This window comes from Centrocercus urophasianus, unplaced genomic scaffold (genome assembly GCF_019232065.1).
Source record: "Centrocercus urophasianus isolate 14NV4802_14NV808 unplaced genomic scaffold, USGS_Curo_1.0 seq_11, whole genome shotgun sequence".
Lineage (NCBI taxonomy): Eukaryota > Metazoa > Chordata > Aves > Galliformes > Phasianidae > Centrocercus > Centrocercus urophasianus.
In genome coordinates, this window is record NW_024884253.1 from 50,387,422 (window position 1) to 50,408,559 (window position 21,138).

Genomic DNA, 21,138 nt, shown 5'->3' on the forward strand with positions numbered 1-21,138 from the left:
AGGCTGGCATCAGCTTTGTTTGAGGCCCTGAATCTATTATGTAGATGGAAACCATACAAAGTGCTAAAAACAACCCTTGAAATACTCAGGTCAGCTTCTGCGTTTTTAAAAGGATAAGCCTAATTAAGGTGACAAGCAAGTGGTGCTTGGGTATCTACAGAAAGCTCAGCAAACAGGGAATGATGGTATGAAGTAGTTGCAGTACTCAAGATGCAGCATGATGTATGCTGAGTGGTACCTGGGATGCAGCATTTCAGCAGGCGGTGTACTGCAGAGCTCTGTCCATCAGTTAACAGCTGTGATAGCTCATATTCCAAGCCGTAATTGTTTCGCTTTTAAGCAAGGGGAAATGGTAATTAAAAAGCCTCAGTGTGCTTGCTGAGCGTGGGTCCAGCAGCCGATTTAAGCCTCCAACTGCAAGCCCATTTCACCTTTGTCTCAAGAAGCAGCCCATCCTCTTTTTGCCTTCATGTTTCACAGCAGAACTTGAGAGCCCTGCACGGAGAAGTGAGGCACGTGCTGGGACTTCCTGAGCCTTCACACTGCCGCTGTCACAGTACAGCTCATCTGTTTGGGAACTGCTCTCAGTTCCCTGTGCTTGGTGAGGCAGCCCTGTGACCCACTCAGCTGAGAGAGCGGCTGTTAAAGCCCTGAAGAGCAGTTTGAGAATTGAGTCACCGTGGGATGAGGGCCAAAGTACGCTCAGGGCACATCACGAAGTACAAGTTATTGCATATTGGACACGATTTAGCAGCAGGTGAAATACAGCAATGTGCTGTATTATACAGCACGTGCTGCCCATCACCAAACGTATCACACAACTCACAGTTCAGAGAGGAGGAAAATAATGAAAATGTAAATCTCAAGTTAGAAGGCACAAACTGCTGAGAGCTGTATCCAAGATGCAGAGTGCTACAAGCAGGCTCCACTCCTGCATTCTGCAGCAATGAGGTTTGCAGCAGCCAGATCTCTGTCCTTCACCAGAAGTAGGCACAGCCACATCAACTTCAAAATGAAGCTGAACTTAACTGTGACAAACCCAGTGCTTGTGACTGAGACAATATCAAGGTGGTGCTGAGCACTTCACTTAAATAACTGCTTCAAGTACTCCCCTGTTCAGTTACACATTGTACTTAAACACAACTCTTCCATCAGTTAGCCTCAAACCCAAGTTAGGATTTCAGGCTGTGTATTCTAGCAGAAATGCTATCCCATATTCCTGTGCCTTCCAAGTAGTTTTCTTCTCCCTGCTTTCAGGGACTTAAGGGTTTATACAGAAATCCCGTTGCAGAAGTACTTGAAGTGCAAATCACACATAAAACCTCCCACCACACAGTAGTTTAGATGTGCATAAAATACAGCTTTTCAGTGAATGAAGGTTTATCTGAAACTGCCAGAACTCCCACAAGCACAGAACTGAGCTTAGCTCCCATAGCAGAAGGCACAGGGCTGAGTCCATTAAACCAGCTTTGGGCTGTTCCAGTTCAGCCCTTCTCACTCCAGCTGCTCAGAGTAGTGATAAATCAGAGATGTGAAGTGAAATACTACACGTAACACACAGTGATGGCACAATACAAAACCTTTTAATGAAAGGTTCCACCTGGGCACCTGGCCCTCAGCCCGTTCATTGCAGGAAGGGGTGGGCAGTGAGACTCCCCCTTCCCTGAAGGCAGAACAACAGAACACATTCCCAAAGTTACTCCGAACATTCTGTGTATATTTGGTAGCAAACATAAGGATTACCAAATCAACCGGGCAGGTTAATGAAATAATGTTCTTAGTGGTGTATTACAAAAGAAATGTGCAAGAGTTACTCCCAGCTGAGACTACAATACTGAGCATTCATTGAAGTATTTGCATAAAGCCCATTCTAGCAAGAGTATGTAGCAATGTTCCAGTTAAGACAGGGTATCAGGAAACACCACGAGGTGAAACATTTCTTCTAGTTCCAAGTAAGCTTTTAACAGTTGCTTCCTAGCATAATTTGCACACAACAGCAGGTTGTCAATTTAAAAAAATATTTAATGCTGCCAAAATCGTATAAAAATACAATAAGAGTGGCAGTACAAAACAAAATATTTCCTAATTTATTTCTTTTACATCTTTCTACATTAATACAGGCATTATAAAAACACAAGACAGCAAGTCATTTTGTTTTGCAAAGTAGCATGCTGGTGGTGTTCTTCGTCCCCTGGATGCAGTTTACGCTGTAAACAGATAACTGAGGTCCTCCGGGTACTTAACAGACCTCACTTTTGTTCCCGAAGAGGGGTTCATGTCTCGCTTTGCATGTCAATAATTTGCAGTTTATAGCTGCAGAATATTCACAAGTCTTGGAGGCTTAGGTGTCAGTCAGTCTCGGCCTACGACATACAACGCAAAAGAAAGTCACCGATTCAGTACACAGTGCAAGGACAGAGAAATCAGAACAGACAACGGGTTGGCAACTCACTACAGAACACAAACAGCTGCTCACGCATGCACTGAAGTGACTACTGATCACTGTTTGTCTGCAGCAAGCACTTTTGGGAAGCTATTCCCACATCACCACGTAAGGCACTGCAGAGCTCCAAGTACAGGCCAGCTCAGCGAGCCACCGACACACGCACTGCAGCACTTGTGGCTTAGAAGTCTTCTTTGACCTGAGTGGGACTACAGAAGGCTGCAGCTCAGCAGACTCACCACCTCTGTGGCTCTAACGGCCAATCCCGGCACAGAGAGAGGCACAGAAGTTCTTAGGCAAAGTCTGCTTGCTGGAACATCTTCCTCAGTACACGAGTTGTGTTGCTCTTAGGAACAAAGGCTACGCACCAAGGAACACACACAGCCCGCAGTACTAAACAGCCAGTGTGCTGCAGGCAAAATGCTTCTACGTTCTGCAAGCACTATGCTGATGCACACAGCAGGGTTCTGTTCAATCAGAATACCAAAAGTTATCCCGAGTGCTTATCCAATTTAAATAACGACTCAGACAGAAGTGCAATTTTGAACACTTTTTATTTTTCATACATAAAAATGAAAGACTGACCTAAACCTTTGGAGTGTCAGGGTTAAAGAACCCAGGAAGACTACTGTGTGTTATGGCAACTTTGCAAACTCCATTCTGTGACTTAAGCCACTTGGCCATTCAGAAGGCTTCCTCTTTTGTCACTTAATTAAGTCTCTTGTGCAGTCATCAAGTGTGTCAGGTTAAAGCATAACGCCAGCAGCAAGCTAAATAAGGAGTTAACATTCATTGAACTTAAAGCTCACCAGGCTGCTCATGGCCAACACAATCCAACACATGCACATGTGTATACATTTATACTTCTTTGCTACTCAGTGGAATATCAATTGATGCAAGTAAACCAGTTCAGTCAAGACCTAACAAATTATCTGGGTTTCACTTCCAGTATCTTATCTACATAAAATAAATATCTGATTTTTCCAGAATTCTGTTTCACAATGAATTCAGTTTTCTTAATACATGTCAAGAGAAATACAGCTGTACTGTGACACTAAGTGGACTGCCCCTGCATGAAGAATATAATCAAACAGAGGACTAAATCCAAACCACTTGCAACTGAGGTCCAAACATTTCTTAGTGGTATTTTCATAAAAACACACAATTTGTATAAAGCTTTCATCTGAGAGTCAAACACTGTTTGATTAAATTCTGACATCCACTACACCTCAAGTATTTTGACCAACATATTTCCAAACCAGGGAAAAGCCCAACACAGTAACACTTCAAAGCGCAAAAGCACTCTGGAAGTGCCGTGGAAACAGCCAACAGAAATGCCAGCAATTGGGAGAGTGGGGTGGCAGAAGGCATTTCCTTCATTTTCATTCTTTCTTTAAGCGTTTCCTAAAACAAACGTCCCTGGGATTGACAAGCCTTCATTCCAACCCACATTTATTCTTATGTAACATCCAACTTGTACACAACTGCTCTAAATTGTCATCCTACAGAAGAACAAAATACCGCAAGGCTCAGTTTGCAGTCAAACACTGCAAGCCTCCACAAGTTCTGTTGAAGCGTTTTGTCCCAGTCCCAAATCTGACGCTGAGGGACCAGAAAGAAGTTTTATCCAATCTGACACCTGGGACGTTCTAAGAGATCTAATACTCACGTCCCTTCCATTCCCACATTCTCACAGAAAAACTCACTGTTCAAATTGTTTTGTCCAAGACTTGTACTGGTTCAAAACTCAATTTAAGAAAGTTCAGATCTTGAAGATACTCACAAGAATGTAACCAAACAAGATTTCACCCATCACCACTAGAAGATGCTCCTTTTACTCTACTGCATGAGAAGGTAATGTGAGATGACAGAAAATGGCTCCCTGCTGCCCTGCCCCACAGCCCCCTCCCAACAAAGGGGGCCTCCTCAGCAGCTACACAACAAAAAGCCAAAACAGAGAAGCTGGAATTGGGGAAAATTTGAAGTGAGAACCTGCCAAGACCCAAGTAGAGTTCAGCATCTGGAGGATGATGGCAGACCAGAAAAAACCTCATCTAAAACAAACACAAAGGTGGTAAATGACAGTGTTTTCACTGAAGCTTTTGCCTGCACTTTTTCCCTAGCTGCTTTTAGGAATTTTGAATTAAGTCTGGAATATTTCTTCATTATAAAAGCATTTAATTACATTCGACGTGGTTTTCTAAAGCCAAGATATATTTTATAAGGCACGAAAATTTACATGGTGTATCAGTTACAGCTGATACTTCAAAAATCCTCCATCTTCCCAATTAAAGGAAAAAGAAAAGAATCTTCCATCCAACTTGTTGGCTAACTTATTGTAGTCGTCAAAATGATGAAGGCCTTAAAATGCATAAGCTGCCTGCCCATACTGTGTCACGGCCACTGCCATGCTGCTCTGCTATTAGAGCTGTACAGCAGGTCAGCAATGCCACAGGACAAATTTATCTTTGTTCTACTGACACACCATTTCCCAAGTACAGAACTGCATGTTCCAAGGAACTACACTTGTTTTCTCTTCCTTATCTGGACACTTTAGCATTTGTTTACTATATAAACAGTGCAGTTCAAAATAATAACATTAACTATTGTGAAATGAGTTTCAAAGAGAACGCACAAGTCAGCCTTGCGTATTTATGTCAGCCTGTTTGGGCCCCACGCCTGGCAAGTTACTGCTGAGATCTAACGTGCTGGAAACCTGTCGGTTCCTCTGAAAGGAGAGCAAATCGTCTCGCTCTCTCAGTATTTTTCAGCAATCAATCCAAAGAGTGCTTTATGACTGAACAACAACAAAACCTCAATAAGGAATCCCCAGAGGACACACCCAAGCAGAAAACAATCCAGCTAGGACAGTGGAGAAAGTCAACACAACTTCTCTGAAGTCATCCAACAAGTCAATACTTGAATAAATAAGTCCAGCTTTCAAAGTGCAGTCCAATGCTACAAAATAATAAGTTTCAACTTAATACACCACATATAAGCTCTGTGCTTCAAGAGAACTGAAAGGACAGCAAGTGATCTGTGTTCGGTTACTGTTTAGCAAGTGTTGTTAGTGCCCAAGTAATGGAAAGAGACTACTCAATATTCAAGTGCCCGCAGGATAGGTATTCCCAAAATATCCCATCACTGAGGGTTTTACTTTCACGCCTCTGAAATACAGCAACAGGTAACTTGAAGAGTAATTCTACACTTCGTGAACTTCTGAAAGTGGCTAATAACCGAGAATACCGGCTACAGGGAATACTACCAGCATTTGTTTTCTATCAAAACCACACTTGGAAGACAACGTAGTTTTCTTTGAGGTGCTTTCTACGTATATTACTGATAAATGGATTTTATTCTTTATAGCAATTAATCTATAGACACACAGAACATTATGTTTCACATTTAATGGAATGTCAGAACTTTAACAAAGTTGGCCTTCAAACAGTAGCTGAAGTCTGAATACATCAATCAGTTGAACAGTATACTTTTCAGTGGGGGCTATGTTCTCCAAAGCCTTAAAAAATCCAAATTCCCAAGCCTTACTTAAATAACAAAAACTACAAAAAATAAATAAGGAATGCAAAGTAACAGAGTAGAAATCGTAAGTGCTTCATCAGACCCCTAGCTGCTCACATCATAAATCTGAGAGTCAAAATACGGGGCATGGTTGCACTATTATTTTCATACACAAATTACACGTAATTTCTAAATCAAATTCTTTTTTGGTCAGAAATTTGTACAAACTGAGCTTTTAAAAGTACAGTGAACTACAAAAAGATTAAATATGCAATTATAAAATATATTTATCCTAGTTCATAAGAATATAAAATGTTTATGCTCATGTCACCGGTACATTACACATTACACACATTTAAGGATAACTTCTTGGTATTAATAACGTAATGGTACAACACTGTTTATTGCTTATGTCAGGCATGTAAATTTAAATCCAAACAGCCTTCAGTAGCTACAACTCTGTGGTTCAGGGTTTGCTCTAGATCCAGTAGACCATTTTGGAAAGTTGCAGCTTTGTACCTGCTTATATAAACAAAAAATAACAACTCTGTTGGGGGGTAGCAGTTCATTTAAATACCTGCAGTGGAAAGTCCTGAGATGTTGTCAGATTATCAAGTTTACATCACTCCTCTATTGTATGTAATGGCCTGTACCCATTCCAGGTGAAAGGAGTTTACTGCTTAGAGTCACACCCCTGGTCATTAACTCACAGCAAGATCAGCTGCTGGAGCAGACAAGCTGACTGTTACTTACAAGGAATGTTCTTGAAAATATATTTTCCAGCAAGAATAAGCGCCAACTAAAATCAGTGTACCAAACCCAATCTTAGCAAGAATAGGTTTCCAATATAACCACCTTTTTCTTTTTCTTTCAGTCTCATTTAGCTTCTGCTTCATCTGCTGGAGCTTCTGTGCTGTGTTAGCTTTCCTATCGTCTCGCAGTCGTTTCCGGGCAGCACTTGAAGAAAAAAGGAAAATAAGAAAAAGGTAACTCTTCAATTGTATATTCTGTTCCAACAATCTTCACATAAGTAGTTTCAGGTAAGTGAAGCCCCATAAAGTTAGCAAATGACGTATGCAAAGATGTAAATAGCCCTTGGTGTAAGCATTCAACAGGGAATAGAATTAGCTGAATTATTTGCCTCTTGCTCTCATGCTATCTAAGATGTTCCACATGGAGGCTGCAGGTATGTGCAGCATAATGTATGAGATGAGAGCAGTATGTAACATCTGCCCTTGCTACAGGGCTCACGCAGCTCTGCACAATCCAGCCTTGGTCTCTTGCCCCATAGAAATATGGGCAGACCCCAGGGACACAGTGCCCAAAGCAACTCAATTCCCAAAACAGCAGCACACGGCAACCTCAACTCAAGTAGATCTAGGAGCTCAGGCATTTGTACTTACAACAAATATTAACTTGATACAGAAAGACAAATTTATATACCATAGCTAAACCACAGAAATCTGTGAACATGTAACACAAATGGAAGGTAACATGTGGCTTTCATCACGCAATTTCAACCACCAAATTGGAAATGGCAGATGATAAAAATCTTTGTGCTTCTAAAGTACTGTGTGTTTTACCAAAGTTGTTAAAGAATTCAAAATGTGTATTGAATTATGTTGGGTATTTTTAGGACCTAATTCACATTGTACTACACTTTTAAGACCTAATTCACAGATAGATTACAGGAAAATGATTGCAAGCTTGAGGTTTAGAGACATCTAAAGCTGAAGTAGGTCAAGAGAAAAAAAAAAACAAAACATACCTTTACACAATGAAGATTTATCAAAACAAATATCTGAATTAAAAAAAAAAAAAAAATAAGACTCAAATGCCACCTGTCCTTTCCCTCTGCTAAAGAAAGATCTTCAAGGTTTATTATCAGAAAAGCACACAGTAACTCAGCCTCTCAAGAAGCACCTCTGTCTTCTAAACAGTTTCTTCATTTTACCTACATTTCAACATTTCCATCTGTGCCATCTTGAACTTTAGTGGACAGGCCAGTACTTATTTTATCCACTTGATCTTTACTCTCCAGGCCAACGCTGTTCCCATTGTACTTCTCGGTGGTTATTTTGGCTGGGTGTGGAGGAGACTGCTCACTACTTGGCGCCTGGTCCTCCTTAGAGAGCTCCTTCCACCGTTTCTGCAAACAAGAAGAATATGTTTCAAACATTCTCCTAACGCTGAAGGTACTCTTTGTCTAAGATAACTTCCTACAGAATAGCTGCAGATGTGGATTAAAGGATCTGAGAGATCAAAAATAAAAATTACTAGACAAATAAACAAGGTCAGACAAAGATGTTCTCCAGGCCAACTGACAGGCTGGGTTATATCAATAGAAATACTTAATGCTGCTGGAATACTAGGATCTTGCTAACATGATTTGTGAATTGCAGTAACTGAGAAGAACAACTTCTACCACCCAGTACACATTCTCCCTAAATTTACTGTAAGGCACAGTGCAATAGCACAGCCATGACAAATACCAACTTTGCTTCAGGAACAGAGCAAAAACCAAACGCGAGAACACTGCAGTAAAGGTTTGCGTTCTGAAGAGAAAAATCTAATGAGCCAGCATAAACAATTCCCAGACAGGCCAGATATTGCAGCCATTCCTACCTACACAGACCGGTAGGTATGATGGCTGCAACTAATTACACAAGTTTCAATCAAAGACTCCAGTGATTACATTTTCTTACTTTTACACAACAGACAAGCACAAAACTCTTAAGAATATTCATATTAAAGATCAGAAGATCAGGTTTTGCTGCATGAACAGCACAAGCTGTCTTTACTTCAGCAGTATTTTGTAGGGATTGCTGATGTGTACTTTCCTTTGTTTTTACAGAAGTTCATGCTACATCTCAGAGATGAGACAGTTCTCATTAGATAAACGGCCACCCAAATTAATTCCTACAGCCTTCAAAAGGCTTAAGGAAACTTGTTTTTTGGAATGAGATGGGGAACCTAAGGAAGGGAACAGGAAGGGCAGGCTTAGCACAGTAAATCTGCATTGAAAATTAGGATAGTACTGACATGTCCTTATACTACCGACAGGAAAAAAAAAAAAAAAAAAAATACAATGAACAGAGTCTGCCAGAGACTCCTACAAAGAAAACAATGAAGAGATTTTGAAGTTTCCTAAGACTTGCTAAAATCTAGATATACGAGATCGCCCTTCTTAGATGTAATGCTAGCATCAGAAAACATCAACATCCAGAAGGAGCTGAAATATCTTCCATCTACATTGTTTGTGTTTTAGTGGAATGGCTTTGGAGATTGTAATTTTTTTTAATACATATTTTGCAACTGATGCGACATCAACAGCAAAAAGGCACAGGTACAGCACCACTTTCTAATTTGATCATCTCCCTTCTGCCAGAATCCATAGAATCATAAAATCACAGAATCACCAAGGTCGGGAAAGACCCACAGGATCACCCAGTCCAACCATCCACCAATCACCAGTAGCCCTCACGAAACCATGTCCCTCATCACAACATCCAAACGTTCCTCGAACCACCTCCAGGGTCAGTGACTCCACCACCTCTCTGAGCAGCCCATTCAAGTGCCTGACTCTTCTGGAGAATTAGTATTTCCTAACATCCAGCCTGAATCTCCCCTGGCACAACTTGAGGTCATTCCCTCTCATCCTACCACTAGTTACATGAAAGAAGAGGCAGACCCCCAGCTCACTACAACCTCCCTTCACGTAGTTATAGAAAGTGAGAAGGTCTCCCCTGAGCCTCCTCTTCTCCAGACTAAACAATCCCAGCTCCTCATAAGCCCTGTGCTCCAGACCCCTCACCAGCTTTGTCGCCCTTCTCAGGACACGCTCCGGGGCCTCAATGTCTGTTGTAGTGAGGGGCCCAAAACTGAATACAGCACTTGAGATGTGGCCTCACCAGTGTTGAGTACAGAGGGACAATAACTTCCCTGCTTCTGCTGGCTGCACTATTTCTAATGCAAGTCAGGATGCCATTGGCCTTCTTGGCCACCTAGGCACACTGCTGGCTCAAGTTCAGCTGAGCATCAATCAATACCTCCAGGTCCATTTCCTCTACGCAGTCCTCCAGCCACTTTGCCTCAAGCCTGTAGCGTTGCCTGGGGTTGTTGTGGCCCAAGCGCAGGACCCGGCATTTGGCCTTGTTGAACCTCATCCCATTGGCTTCAGCCCAGCTCTCCAGCCTGCCCAGATCCCTCTGTGAGGCCTTGTTACCCCCAGGCAGATCCACACTTCCAGCCAACTTGGTGCCATCCACAGACTTACTGAGGGTGTGCTCAATGTCCTCATCCAGGTCATCAATAAAGAGACCGAAGTTTTACTCATCTTAAAAACCTCTTTCTAGGTTCACTCAAACCAGAGACATGAATCTGAGAAGCTATTTGCAGTAAACAAAAGTCTATACCTGACACAATGCTCATGGGCAGCTCCGTACCACAGCCCTCACTGTAACTGCTGTACTCCTAGTGTCACATGCCTTCCTGCTCTACAACTGAACACTCTTTACGTGGGGGCCACTGTTGTAAGAGTAATTAGGGCTTCTTCTCAGCCTGTCCAGAAAGCTGAGGGTAAGGAGTTAGGGAGGAAACCCAAAGCAAGGCCTCTATACTGCATTTGGTATGTTCTAACTCTACCATCCACCATTTCTTCAGCCTTTTGCCAAGGCCTCTATTGCATGCGCTGGACCTCTGGGTAACTACCTCCTCCACATACTTCAGTGATCCCTTTTCATATTTCTCTGAGGATACAGTGAAGATGCTGGTTTATACTATTCACAATAGCTTCAAAATGAGGAAGTAAGCTTGTCTTGTACGGTCCTGCACTATTCAGTGATTTCTTGTCACCTCACTCTCTTTCTCCATATGCCTACACTGTGCTGTTACCTTTCTTGGCTCCAAAACACAGTAGGTTCTTACATGCAAGAGCTGCCTAAAAACAACCAGTGTTACTGATGCCAAAGTTGCAACCTGTTAATTCATCTAAGTCCCATTAGCCTACAGATCTACTACATCACAAGGCAGATATTCACTTGGCTTGGAGAAGTAATCTGAAACAAGTGGAAGAAAAAAAATAAATGAAACTAAACACTAAATTGGTATGCTAGACATTTGTCCTAATGATGACTTCTCTGAAGTCTTTCTTACATGAAAAAAAGTTTATGCATATGAAATCCTGCAAGTGACAGAAGGTAAAAGGAAGGCAAAGAATTGCTGCCAAAAAAAAAAAAGGACACTGAATACCTTAGGGTCCACTAATCACTTTTAGATGTCTATGATTAGAAAGATGAACTGTAAATTGACTCTTTGCAAAACAAGGGCCAGATTGTCGTCTGTGGAACAAATTCAAGACAGACCTAAAAAAATACTCTTCAGAAACTCATGTCAAAACCATAGCTATTCATAAATGAAGCTACTCAGACTACCCCACAATGCTGATTTTCCAACCATTGAATCAGCTTCAGTAATAAACTAACTCCTCCACTGCACAGGTTTTGTTTCACTTTATAAAGAAACCACCACTAACAATTTAAGAAAATCCACAGTGTAGATTCACCTTACTTCCAGAGAAAGTCTTCTCACAAGACTGTGTCAAGAAGATATTTGCTGGCTAAGACAAATACTAAATCTGGGGTAACGAGCACATAGGAAGAACTGAAATCAGAGACAAGCTTACTAATTTTATCACACAAAAGGAATTTCCCACCACTCATTCTACTGCAAATACAATAAGTTGGCTCAAATGGCTAATTCAGAATGAAGTGTTAAGTTTAAATCTCCATGACAAGACTATTTGAATGTCAGGACTGCAAAAAAGTACACCTTTAGGCAAACAAGCAGCAAGGGCTGTGGTGTTGAAGTTTCCAATTAGATGATAGCATCTGCAACTTAAAAAAAAAAAAAACAACAAAACAAAACAAAACAACAAAAATGCATCTCTGGAACTGAGGTTGGGAAATGATGTCTGGAACAAACAAGTGATGAAGTTTCCATCACTGTCATACAATCACCTTCAAAATAACAACCAAAATGTTTGAGTAAGGTAGCTAAGCTTTAGGGCCTGTACTGCCCCTTCGAGGCAACAAATAAGGTGTATGGGCAATAGAAATACATCAAGATTTTTACCTGATCCTGTCAGCTGAACAACAGCTCCAGTTTTGGGAATTCACAAGTGTCAGTACAAAGCTGCGATGTTCCATGTCAGCAAAACACCTCTGTGGATCTAAGTAATCAAACCTTCTTTGTCCTTTCAAAACCACAAATTCATTTACCTGAGACCACTCATTTCAACAGCTGTTTTCTGAAGAGTGGCAAGTCATTCTGCTGTGTCATTGAAACAATTTAACTTTGTTAATAAGGAATTTTATAAAAAACTTCAGTCTTGTTCCATTTTACTTACAGCACATAGTACTGCAGTACTATCAGGATGTAAGTCAGTGCTTTAGTTACAAAACCATGCTATCAGCACACCAACCACACAACTCTGTGGGGCTCCAAGGCAAGCGAGGTGAGCACTGATCCCTTCCTGAAGGTCTTGGATGGAAGCCCCACATGTGCTAAGTGAGAGAAAAAGTATTCCCCTATATATATATAAGCCTGGCCTTGAATGCCTGCAGGGATGGGGCATCCACAACCTCCTTGGGCAGCCTGTTCCAGTGTGTCACCACCTTCTGTGTGGAAAAACTTCCTCCCAATATCTAACCTATATCTCCCCTATCACAATTTAAAACCATTCCTCCTTGTCCTATCACTATCCACCCTGATAAACAGCCACCCCCCCCGTTTATATGTTCCCTTCAAGTACTGGAAAGTCACAATGAGGTCTCCCCAAAGTCTTCTCTTCTCCAAGCTAAACAAGCCCAGTGCCCTCAACCTTTCTCCACAGGTGCTCCAGCCCTCTGATCTTAGTGCCCCTCCTCTGGACTCGTTCCAAGAGTTGTGTCTTTCTTTTACTGGGGACCCCAGTTTGGACACAGTACTCCAGATGGAGCCTCACAAGTGCCGAGTGGAGAGGGAGGATGACCTCCCTCTCCCTGCTGGCCACCCCTTTTTTAATGCAGCCCAGAACACAGTTGGCCTTCCGGGCTGCAAGCACACACTGCTGGTTCATGTCCAGCTTCTCATCTACCAGGACCCCTAAGTCCTTCTCCACAGGGCTGCTCTCAAGGAGATCTTCCCCCAGTTTGTATAAACACCTGGGATTGCTCTGGCCCAACTGCAGCACCCTGCACTTGCCCTTACTGAACCTCATTAGGTTTTCATGGGCCTACTTCTCCAGCCTGTCCAGGTCCCTCTGTATGGTTTCCTTTCCTTCCTGTGTACTGACCACCCAGCTCAGCTTGGTGTCATCCACAAACTTGCTGAGGGTGCACTCGATGCCACTGTCTGTCATTGTTGAAGATGTTGAAGAGCACCGGTCCCAAGACCAACCCCTGAGGAATGCCGCTTGTGACCGGTCTCCACCCTGACACAGAACCATTGATCACGATCCTTTGGCTGCGTCCAGCCAATCAATTCCTAATCCATCGAACATCCATCCTTCAGATCCACACCTCTTCAATTTAGAGAGCAACATGGTGAGGGACCATGTCAAAGGCTTTGCAGAAGTCCAGGTAAGCAACACCCATCACCCTTCCCCTGTCTACCAATGTCATCACTCCATCATAGGCCAGTAAACTGCTTGCCTGCAGAGTTCACTGAAATCCATGGAGAAGTCAGAGACCAACATTTGGTTAGTGTTACTTTAGAGAAACCTGTCATTACTACATGCTCACTCCAACACCTCTCACACTCTGGACATTACAACAATTCTCTGCAAGTGGGGAAAAAAAATCTAGCCAACCTTGAAAGTGGAAATGCTCCTGTTATGTACTGCAGGCTTGGGTCAAACACATACTGATTTTGTGCACGTGACCATGATGCGGAAAGAGAAAAGCATCTGGACAACTAACTGCACTGCAGAAAATACTGACTTAAGACAGCTCGTCTGAACAATCACCACAGAAAACATGCCAAATGCAGAAATAACAAAGCTGACGAGAGTATTCCGAGTTGACAATACTTCCTTCTGTCTATTTATATTGAAAGATTTCTTGTTTCTGCAAGTACGTGGGAATCAGAGCTGCACAACTTGAAGCACAGCTTTTTAATAAACAAAGCAGAAAAATTATGGAAAGAGAACACACTCATATTCCCAGAAAGCAAGCTCCAGAAAGGTAGGAGGCTGCACATATTTGGATGAATCATGCAGTATTCTAGGCTCTCAGTGCAGCTGTTCAGATGAGCAGCAAACTCTCTACATGTTGGTAAGTAACTGTGTAAAATGATTTATTTATATACATAGCAAGTCAAGGAAAAAATTCTATAAGAAGAATCTGACAACTTCCAGAACCACAGGAGATGTTTAAGCTGATCTGCTTCATTAATGTTAATGAATCAATCAAAAAAGCCCTAGCATATGAAAGCAGAATTAAGTCCGTTACACAGCATCTCCTCCTGGCCCTTCCTCCCCCACCAAGACATTTGAAATAGCTGTAGCTACCATAATTCCTGCAAGCTACACTGACAGAGCAGTGAGATTTGGTAATCTCTGAAATTCACTATATTTAGCTAGATTCTAACTGTAATATAAAATTTAAAGGATATGAAAAAAAATGAAGCTTTACTAATAAAGCTCATTTTTAGCCTCAGGCAATTATTACTGCTAAGAAAATGTAGGGCAAGAAGTTAAGGAATCCAGCAGAGATTCTTGTTGTCTTTTCGAAGTGACACCAAGTGTTACTTCTGCTTTTCAGTACTGAAAATAGTGATTTAATCTTTTTAAAATTAGAAATGCAAAAATAACTTGTCTGTACATCTCAGAGAAGACAATTACATAGGATTAGGAGTTAAGCAGCTAGAAAGGGCTGTACCTTTAATACCCTCAAGAAACATACTGGAAAAGGCAGCGTACTTTAAACCCACAAAATTGATGATTTTAAAATAGCTCAGAGCTCATTTTTAACTACTGTTAGCAGTCTACTGTTTATGCTTAAACACACAGAGCTAAAGTAATTACCTGTATAGTTGAATCCCCCATTATAAATTTTGCTCCTTCTATTACAGCCATATATGAAAATCTTAGTTGATCAGGTGTCTGAATAAGTCCCATTCGGTATTTTCTCATATCCAGTAACACCTTCTTAATATCTACAGAAATCGGATCCTTTTTTTCCATCTGTAAAGAAGGTTATATTGAAAGTGTTATAGATACAGTTAAAAAAAATTACAGATAAAAAAGGTGAACCACAAAATGCAAACCAAAGATTCCGTCACATTATGTTCCTGGTAGTTATGTAAGAAATTAACACCTCAAGATTTCCAAATTGGTTTTCACAGGAAAAAAGAAAAAGGAAATCATTAACGAAAGCTTGTCCTAAGCTTATCTACAACCATGTATTAACCAAATAAATCAGTACTCTATTATCAAGTGTTAACTATGAGGAATTTAGATGCACTTGGTTCTATTCCAAGATGTACTTCAAAGTAGGCCTATCACAATCAGAATCATAAAATAGTACTTCCTACAACTCCCAAGTAGAACAGCAGTTTGGAGTAGAGCAGACACTTCCTTATTTAAAGCAGATCCTCTAATTTATGTGTAACACACACATTTTGAGCTCCATGCTAGACTCATGGGAGCTGTTTAAATCACGTATCTGCACTCCTTGCAATGTTTGCTTTAATTCTTTTAACATTAAAGTATGCTTGCATCAAAATATACATGCTGGGGTTTTGCTGTTGCTGTTGTTTGGTTTTTTAAACTACATAAAAAAACTGAAGAAAAAGAACAAATTGAGAGGGCATACTCAAAACATAAGAAGACTAGTTTAGACTTCAAATGAAATCCTTTCCCTTAACCCTATGCCATACTTCTCACTATTAACCAACAGAGCCAGAAGTGGATTCTGAAATTGGAAAATCACACAAAACTTAAAGATACTTTAAATTTTATTTAACATTTAAAGTACAGATAAATCATGAATAACGATACAGACCACCTAGGCTAATCTCAATCTACTTTGTGTATCTCATCTAAAAGGCAAAGAGTGCTGCCTATGTACTTCCCAGAATGCTATGAAATGGGTGAAATACCTCCAGATAGATTTATCAATGTATTTTAAGACTTTTGTTTATAACCATTAAAACGTGAAGAAGCCTGATACCCTAACTAAAACTTTTACTGACACGTCATTACCTTAAATGCTTTTAAAGCCTTCTGACCAAAACACCCACAATGGGAACGAAGGCAGAGTGTGGGAAGGAAAGCAGTGACAGAAAACAGCTAAGTACTTACCAGAACAAGACAAGAGTCTACTAATGAAAACGTGCCGGATCGTCCTATCCCTGCACTACAGTGAACCACTGCAGGTCCATGTTCAGGACTTAGACAACCAGATTCTCTGACTTTAAAAAGGAAGTTCAGGAATGAAGCTGGGGATTCAGGAACTCCAAAATCTGGCCACGTAGTATAATGAAAGTGAGATATCATCCTGGATTCTCCACTCTAGAAGAAAAAACAAACAATGCAACTAGAAAGTACTCAATTTGTGTTTAGTTAGCACACATTTCCCCAGTCCAAATCAATACAACTCTATTTCAAACCTCCCATTCAGATAAACAATCTAGTATATTTCTGCAAGCTGGATGACTAGTAACGATGCAATATGAAGCATTTCATCACCTGCATTAGTAGTTTTTCCCCTTTGAAATTATTACTAAATATTGTTTTTCCTCTTCTCAAACTTTCACTGTTTTATTTTTTGCTTTACTACTTGCCCTTAAATATTCCTTCTAAACCATTAATGCAACTTAATGGCTGATGGCAATCATGTTATGGTGGACAGGACTGAGAACATACCCATCAGCATTGCAAGCACTCTCTTCTGCTCAGAGCAGGGTACAATACCAAGAGGTACCAGCATCTCCTTTCTACTAACTGCACCACTGAGAGTAGCAAGAATGTGCAACAAGACTCAGCTTGAAGTATTCATTCATTGTAAGTAAGCAAGAATTCAAACACCACACAAATTTTTCCTCGGCAAATAATAAAACAACAGTAAGCAAATCTGCATGTATACTGAAAAGCTTCAGTCATGAATTTGAGCCATACCTTCGCAGAACTCCCTTCAGATTTGCTGTTAAATGCTACTCCTTGCCTCTCCTCTCCTTGTTACACGCTGATTCTGAGACAATTTGATCAGCAATTTAGCTCAGGAATTTTTAATCTCCCTCCATTTCACCTATTTTTCCACGGTTTTAACATCTACGTAAACTTGCATATACTTGAAACATCAATAAATTTAAGTTATGTGCATTACAGAAAATCCATTTTTCTTTTTCAGTAACAACAAGCTATATGAGGGATAACATATGAAACTCCTTTGTGAAACTATGATTGCCCAGTTCATAGTTATCACAATTACAAGAATATTCTCACACTGTCTTTTGCCCTGATACTGCAAGACTGCACATTTCCACAGACAACAGGATCTATTACTGTGACTCAATTCAATCTTAAATACACAACATTTTGCAGGGATGTTTCAGGGATAAAAGCTCAACGTGGAAAACTGTCTGACCCATCACACTTGGTACATGAGTATACAGTAACATTTCCAAAAGGAAAAAAATCTACAAAACCCTGCTCGATTACATAAATTCAGGGAATTTCCTTTCTTATTTGTCTGAAGCAAAGCATTAAAAAAAGTTTGTGTTCTCAGCTGAAATGTAGCTTTAATGATACCGGGTTAATGTAACTAGCCAACTTTTTTTAAACATCAGGAAGGAGATGTTCTTGAGAAGAAGTTTGGTAGTTACAAACATTTAAGGAATGCAACATACTAAGCAATCTCCTCAAAAAAATCTCCAGAAAAATAATTCATCAATTGACAAAATAAAGAGAAAAACTGGAGAGGGGGGGTAGAAGAACATAATAGGTAAAGAGAAGCTTAAAGGTGTTTCTTCTGAATGTAGGTGATCTTTTGAAGTGGTAATCTGTACTCTCTCCTCCTCCTCAAGATTCTTAACAGTATTCCAGATGAAAGCCTCCCTTATACCTCAAAACAATAAAAAGCAGTACTTATCTATGGAAAATAAAGCTGACCTGTGGGATGGAGTCGAGTTTTTCTTTTGTTTTGTTTAAATCCCTTACTGTAATAAGCACTAGCATCCTCACCTTTAAACAAAGAAAAACACACAGCGGTGCTTCCACCACATGGCCAAGTGTCCCCTGTGCACACACTGATCTGGAAAAAGCTATACCTAATGGAAAAATAGATCAATGCTACTGTACATCTCATCCATCTCTAGTCCACTGAATTACTTTTTTCTTCCTCCCCATATTGTATGAGAGCTTTATCTATTCCAGAATTTTCCATCACTTAAGCTCATTTAAAAATATCTAGTCTCCTCATCTCTCTTTATGAGTCTCATTTCAAAGCTCTGCAACTGACTGGTCTTTGAACTTGCAGTTTTTAAACATACAGCCAAAGTCCCATTTGACTCTTTGAAACCTCCCACATTTTCTCTCTCACACAGACTCTCTTTCAAGTGGTGCTTGGCAGTCAAGCTGGACAACTGAAATACTGTCTTTATGGGAGTAACTGCACCATTCTTTCTTGAAGAACTTCTTTGTTTTGGGGGAATGTGGCTAGCCACGCACCACAGGTACCTCCTAGATGAACTCTTGCAAGACTCTGGAGAGAAAAGGCTTGGCTTGGTAAGGATTCACAACTGTTGAGTGACAGAAATTCAGTTAAGGAACAGCCAATTATTTAAAGCTGTTAAGCTTTAAATGTTAAATGTTCTTTTGAAGAAAAAAAGCCAAGCCTCAGGATTCGACAAGTACTACACATTTTGCAGATACATAAATGGTATAAGTAGGTTTACATAGGTAAATGGTTTAAGCAGGTAATGCTTTTCTGCTTGACAACTGAGAATCAGTTTATTCTATAGTTACTATGCCATATTCTTCTAACACTTTTTCTTTAAGCCTAGCTACCTATCCTACAGAACATATCCTACAGAGGTCATCATATAATATTTTAAAACTTTTTGAAAATGCTGTCAAACCATTTAGTGAATGTTTCATTAAATACTGCAATAAGCTTACAGCAAATAATTACAGCTAAAACTGGTCAGCTTGGAAGTTAATACCCTACTGCACAGCTCTCCACTGATAGCTGGCAAAACCTGCAGCACCATCACAAACCATGCTCCAAGTTACAAGCAAGCAAGGATCAGAGCAGAAGAATAATATAAGGCAACAAGACAACCTATCCACAAAATAAACCTTACCACAATCATTTTATAGTGAATAACCAATAATCCAATTAGGAAGGGTACAAAAATCTCAGAAAAACTCTCATCACCTTAGATTCAGTCACCTGAGAGCCTGAACAGTAATAAAATACTATCAAATTGCTCAAAGAAACTGATGCTTTCGGTGTCAAGCAAACCAAGTTAAGACAGAAAATGCTCACCTGCCAAAGTTCACACAAACACACCTTAAAAAAAAAATAGCTGTGATAGCTGATAGGCAACTTAAATGGTCTAACATCAAGGAATAAAAATACACACAAATCCCAGTGCTGGTCTTGTATTTCACCATCAGGCCTCAAATGCATTAACATTTAATTTGTATAGAAATGAGGTGTGCTCTGGAGTACTAACAGAAGTACTGACATTCAAAATTACTGACTTTCACCACAGCCTTCTCTCTTTCCTCATTCTAATGCCTGGCAGAACAGCTTTCAAATTATATGAAAAATTGTAATGAAGATAACGCAGCTAAATAATTCTCACAAACATTCTGCTTTCCAAAACTGGTACGTATCCTCTCCTAGGAGTTATGCCTTCTAAATCTGTAAAGCACGTATAGGAAAGGAAAACCCAGACTCTTGTAAGGAAATGATATTCCTCCTAACATCTCAGCTTTATTTCGTAAGCACTGAGGAGCAAAATGCTTATTTAAACTTTTCAAAGTGCTGAGAATGTCCTAGAGTTTAAAACAAGCGTATGCCATGTTTCAGAAATTCCTTCCAACCACTGCAGCAGTTACATAAATACATACACAGTCACAATGACAAAAATCACATTACATATGAGATAACAGAACATGGCCTGCCATTAGATTGCTGCCTTCATAACCAAAATAGCTTCTTCAGACATTTAAAATGTTGAACACTGGAAATCAACAACTCTAATCTTATCTTCATTTACTACATTGATCCTGTGCTTCCACCTGAAATGCTTACTCTAAAGTTTCCTACCACTAACATTGCAAGGAATCTAGATTACTACCTCTCCTCGAGGTGCTTTACTTGTTCCTACTTCTAGGAACCCAGCCTGAGACACCTTTACTCACACAAATACTTAGCAAATGTACTGTACTGAATTATTATTTTATGTCCTAGTGCTTCTATAAGGCTTGAAGAATGCTAACTCCAAATAATATTTTGTATGTGGAGCAGCTAGAAGAAACAGAACATAATTCAGAACAGAAGTTACTCAAAGAGGGGGAGGCGAAAAAACAAACAAACAGAAGTTTCATTCCTTTCCACTGCTCCATTTCAGCACTGAGCCAATCTCCGGTTTCCCTCAGATTCTGATATTCCTTTGTTTTCTGAAGCTTCCCTGAACTCCCCAGAACCGACCTATTCCCCTTAAGTTCATCAGCACTCAGTGCACTATACCCTGTGGGTGATGCACAATGTATCTTCACACTACCTGACCACCTTACCAGAAGTTACTGGAAATAGTTTTCTTTTAAGTACTCATCACGAGGAAAGCCAAAAGGATTAATCAATTACACATTCTGTACACAGTGGAATCTTACAGAAATTACCTGTGAATACCTAACAACTCACCCAGAATATGATGATAGCTACCAAACAGTCACTCCATCCAATGAAGCATGGATTTAACAAAAGGCTCTAAAATACTTATCAACTTGTCCATTACACTTGGTGTTACTTCAAGTCATAGACATGCAATAGCTTTTCAAGTAAATTATTACAAATTTATAATGTAAGCACAGTAGTTTCCTCTACTCTTATTTTCCATTGTATGCTAGGGTTTATAGAAGCCTTCACATTTAGTCTTACCTTAAGGGGAGCTGAAAAAAAGAC

The 21,138-nt window shown here is 40.2% G+C and overlaps 1 protein-coding gene across 2 annotated transcripts in view; it reads right to left on the reverse strand.

Moving 5' to 3' along the window:
- Window positions 1–1,564: 1,564 nt before the first annotated feature.
- PTPN2 (protein tyrosine phosphatase non-receptor type 2) overlaps window positions 1,565–21,138 on the reverse strand; it is a 33,778-nt gene continuing 14,204 nt past the window's right edge. The window contains exons 6-10 of one of the 2 annotated variants that reach the window (XM_042838493.1): window positions 16,305–16,514; window positions 15,027–15,185; window positions 7,921–8,111; window positions 6,818–6,919; window positions 1,565–2,363 (exon numbers count right to left, since the gene is read on the reverse strand). In XM_042838493.1, coding sequence (XP_042694427.1) covers window positions 2,342–2,363; window positions 6,818–6,919; window positions 7,921–8,111; window positions 15,027–15,185; window positions 16,305–16,514 — 684 coding nt within the window. In that variant the 3' untranslated portion in view covers window positions 1,565–2,341. Of the gene's footprint in view, window positions 2,364–2,978; window positions 6,920–7,920; window positions 8,112–15,026; window positions 15,186–16,304; window positions 16,515–21,138 lie in introns of those variants that run through there. The other variant, XM_042838486.1, reaches the window with a different exon arrangement.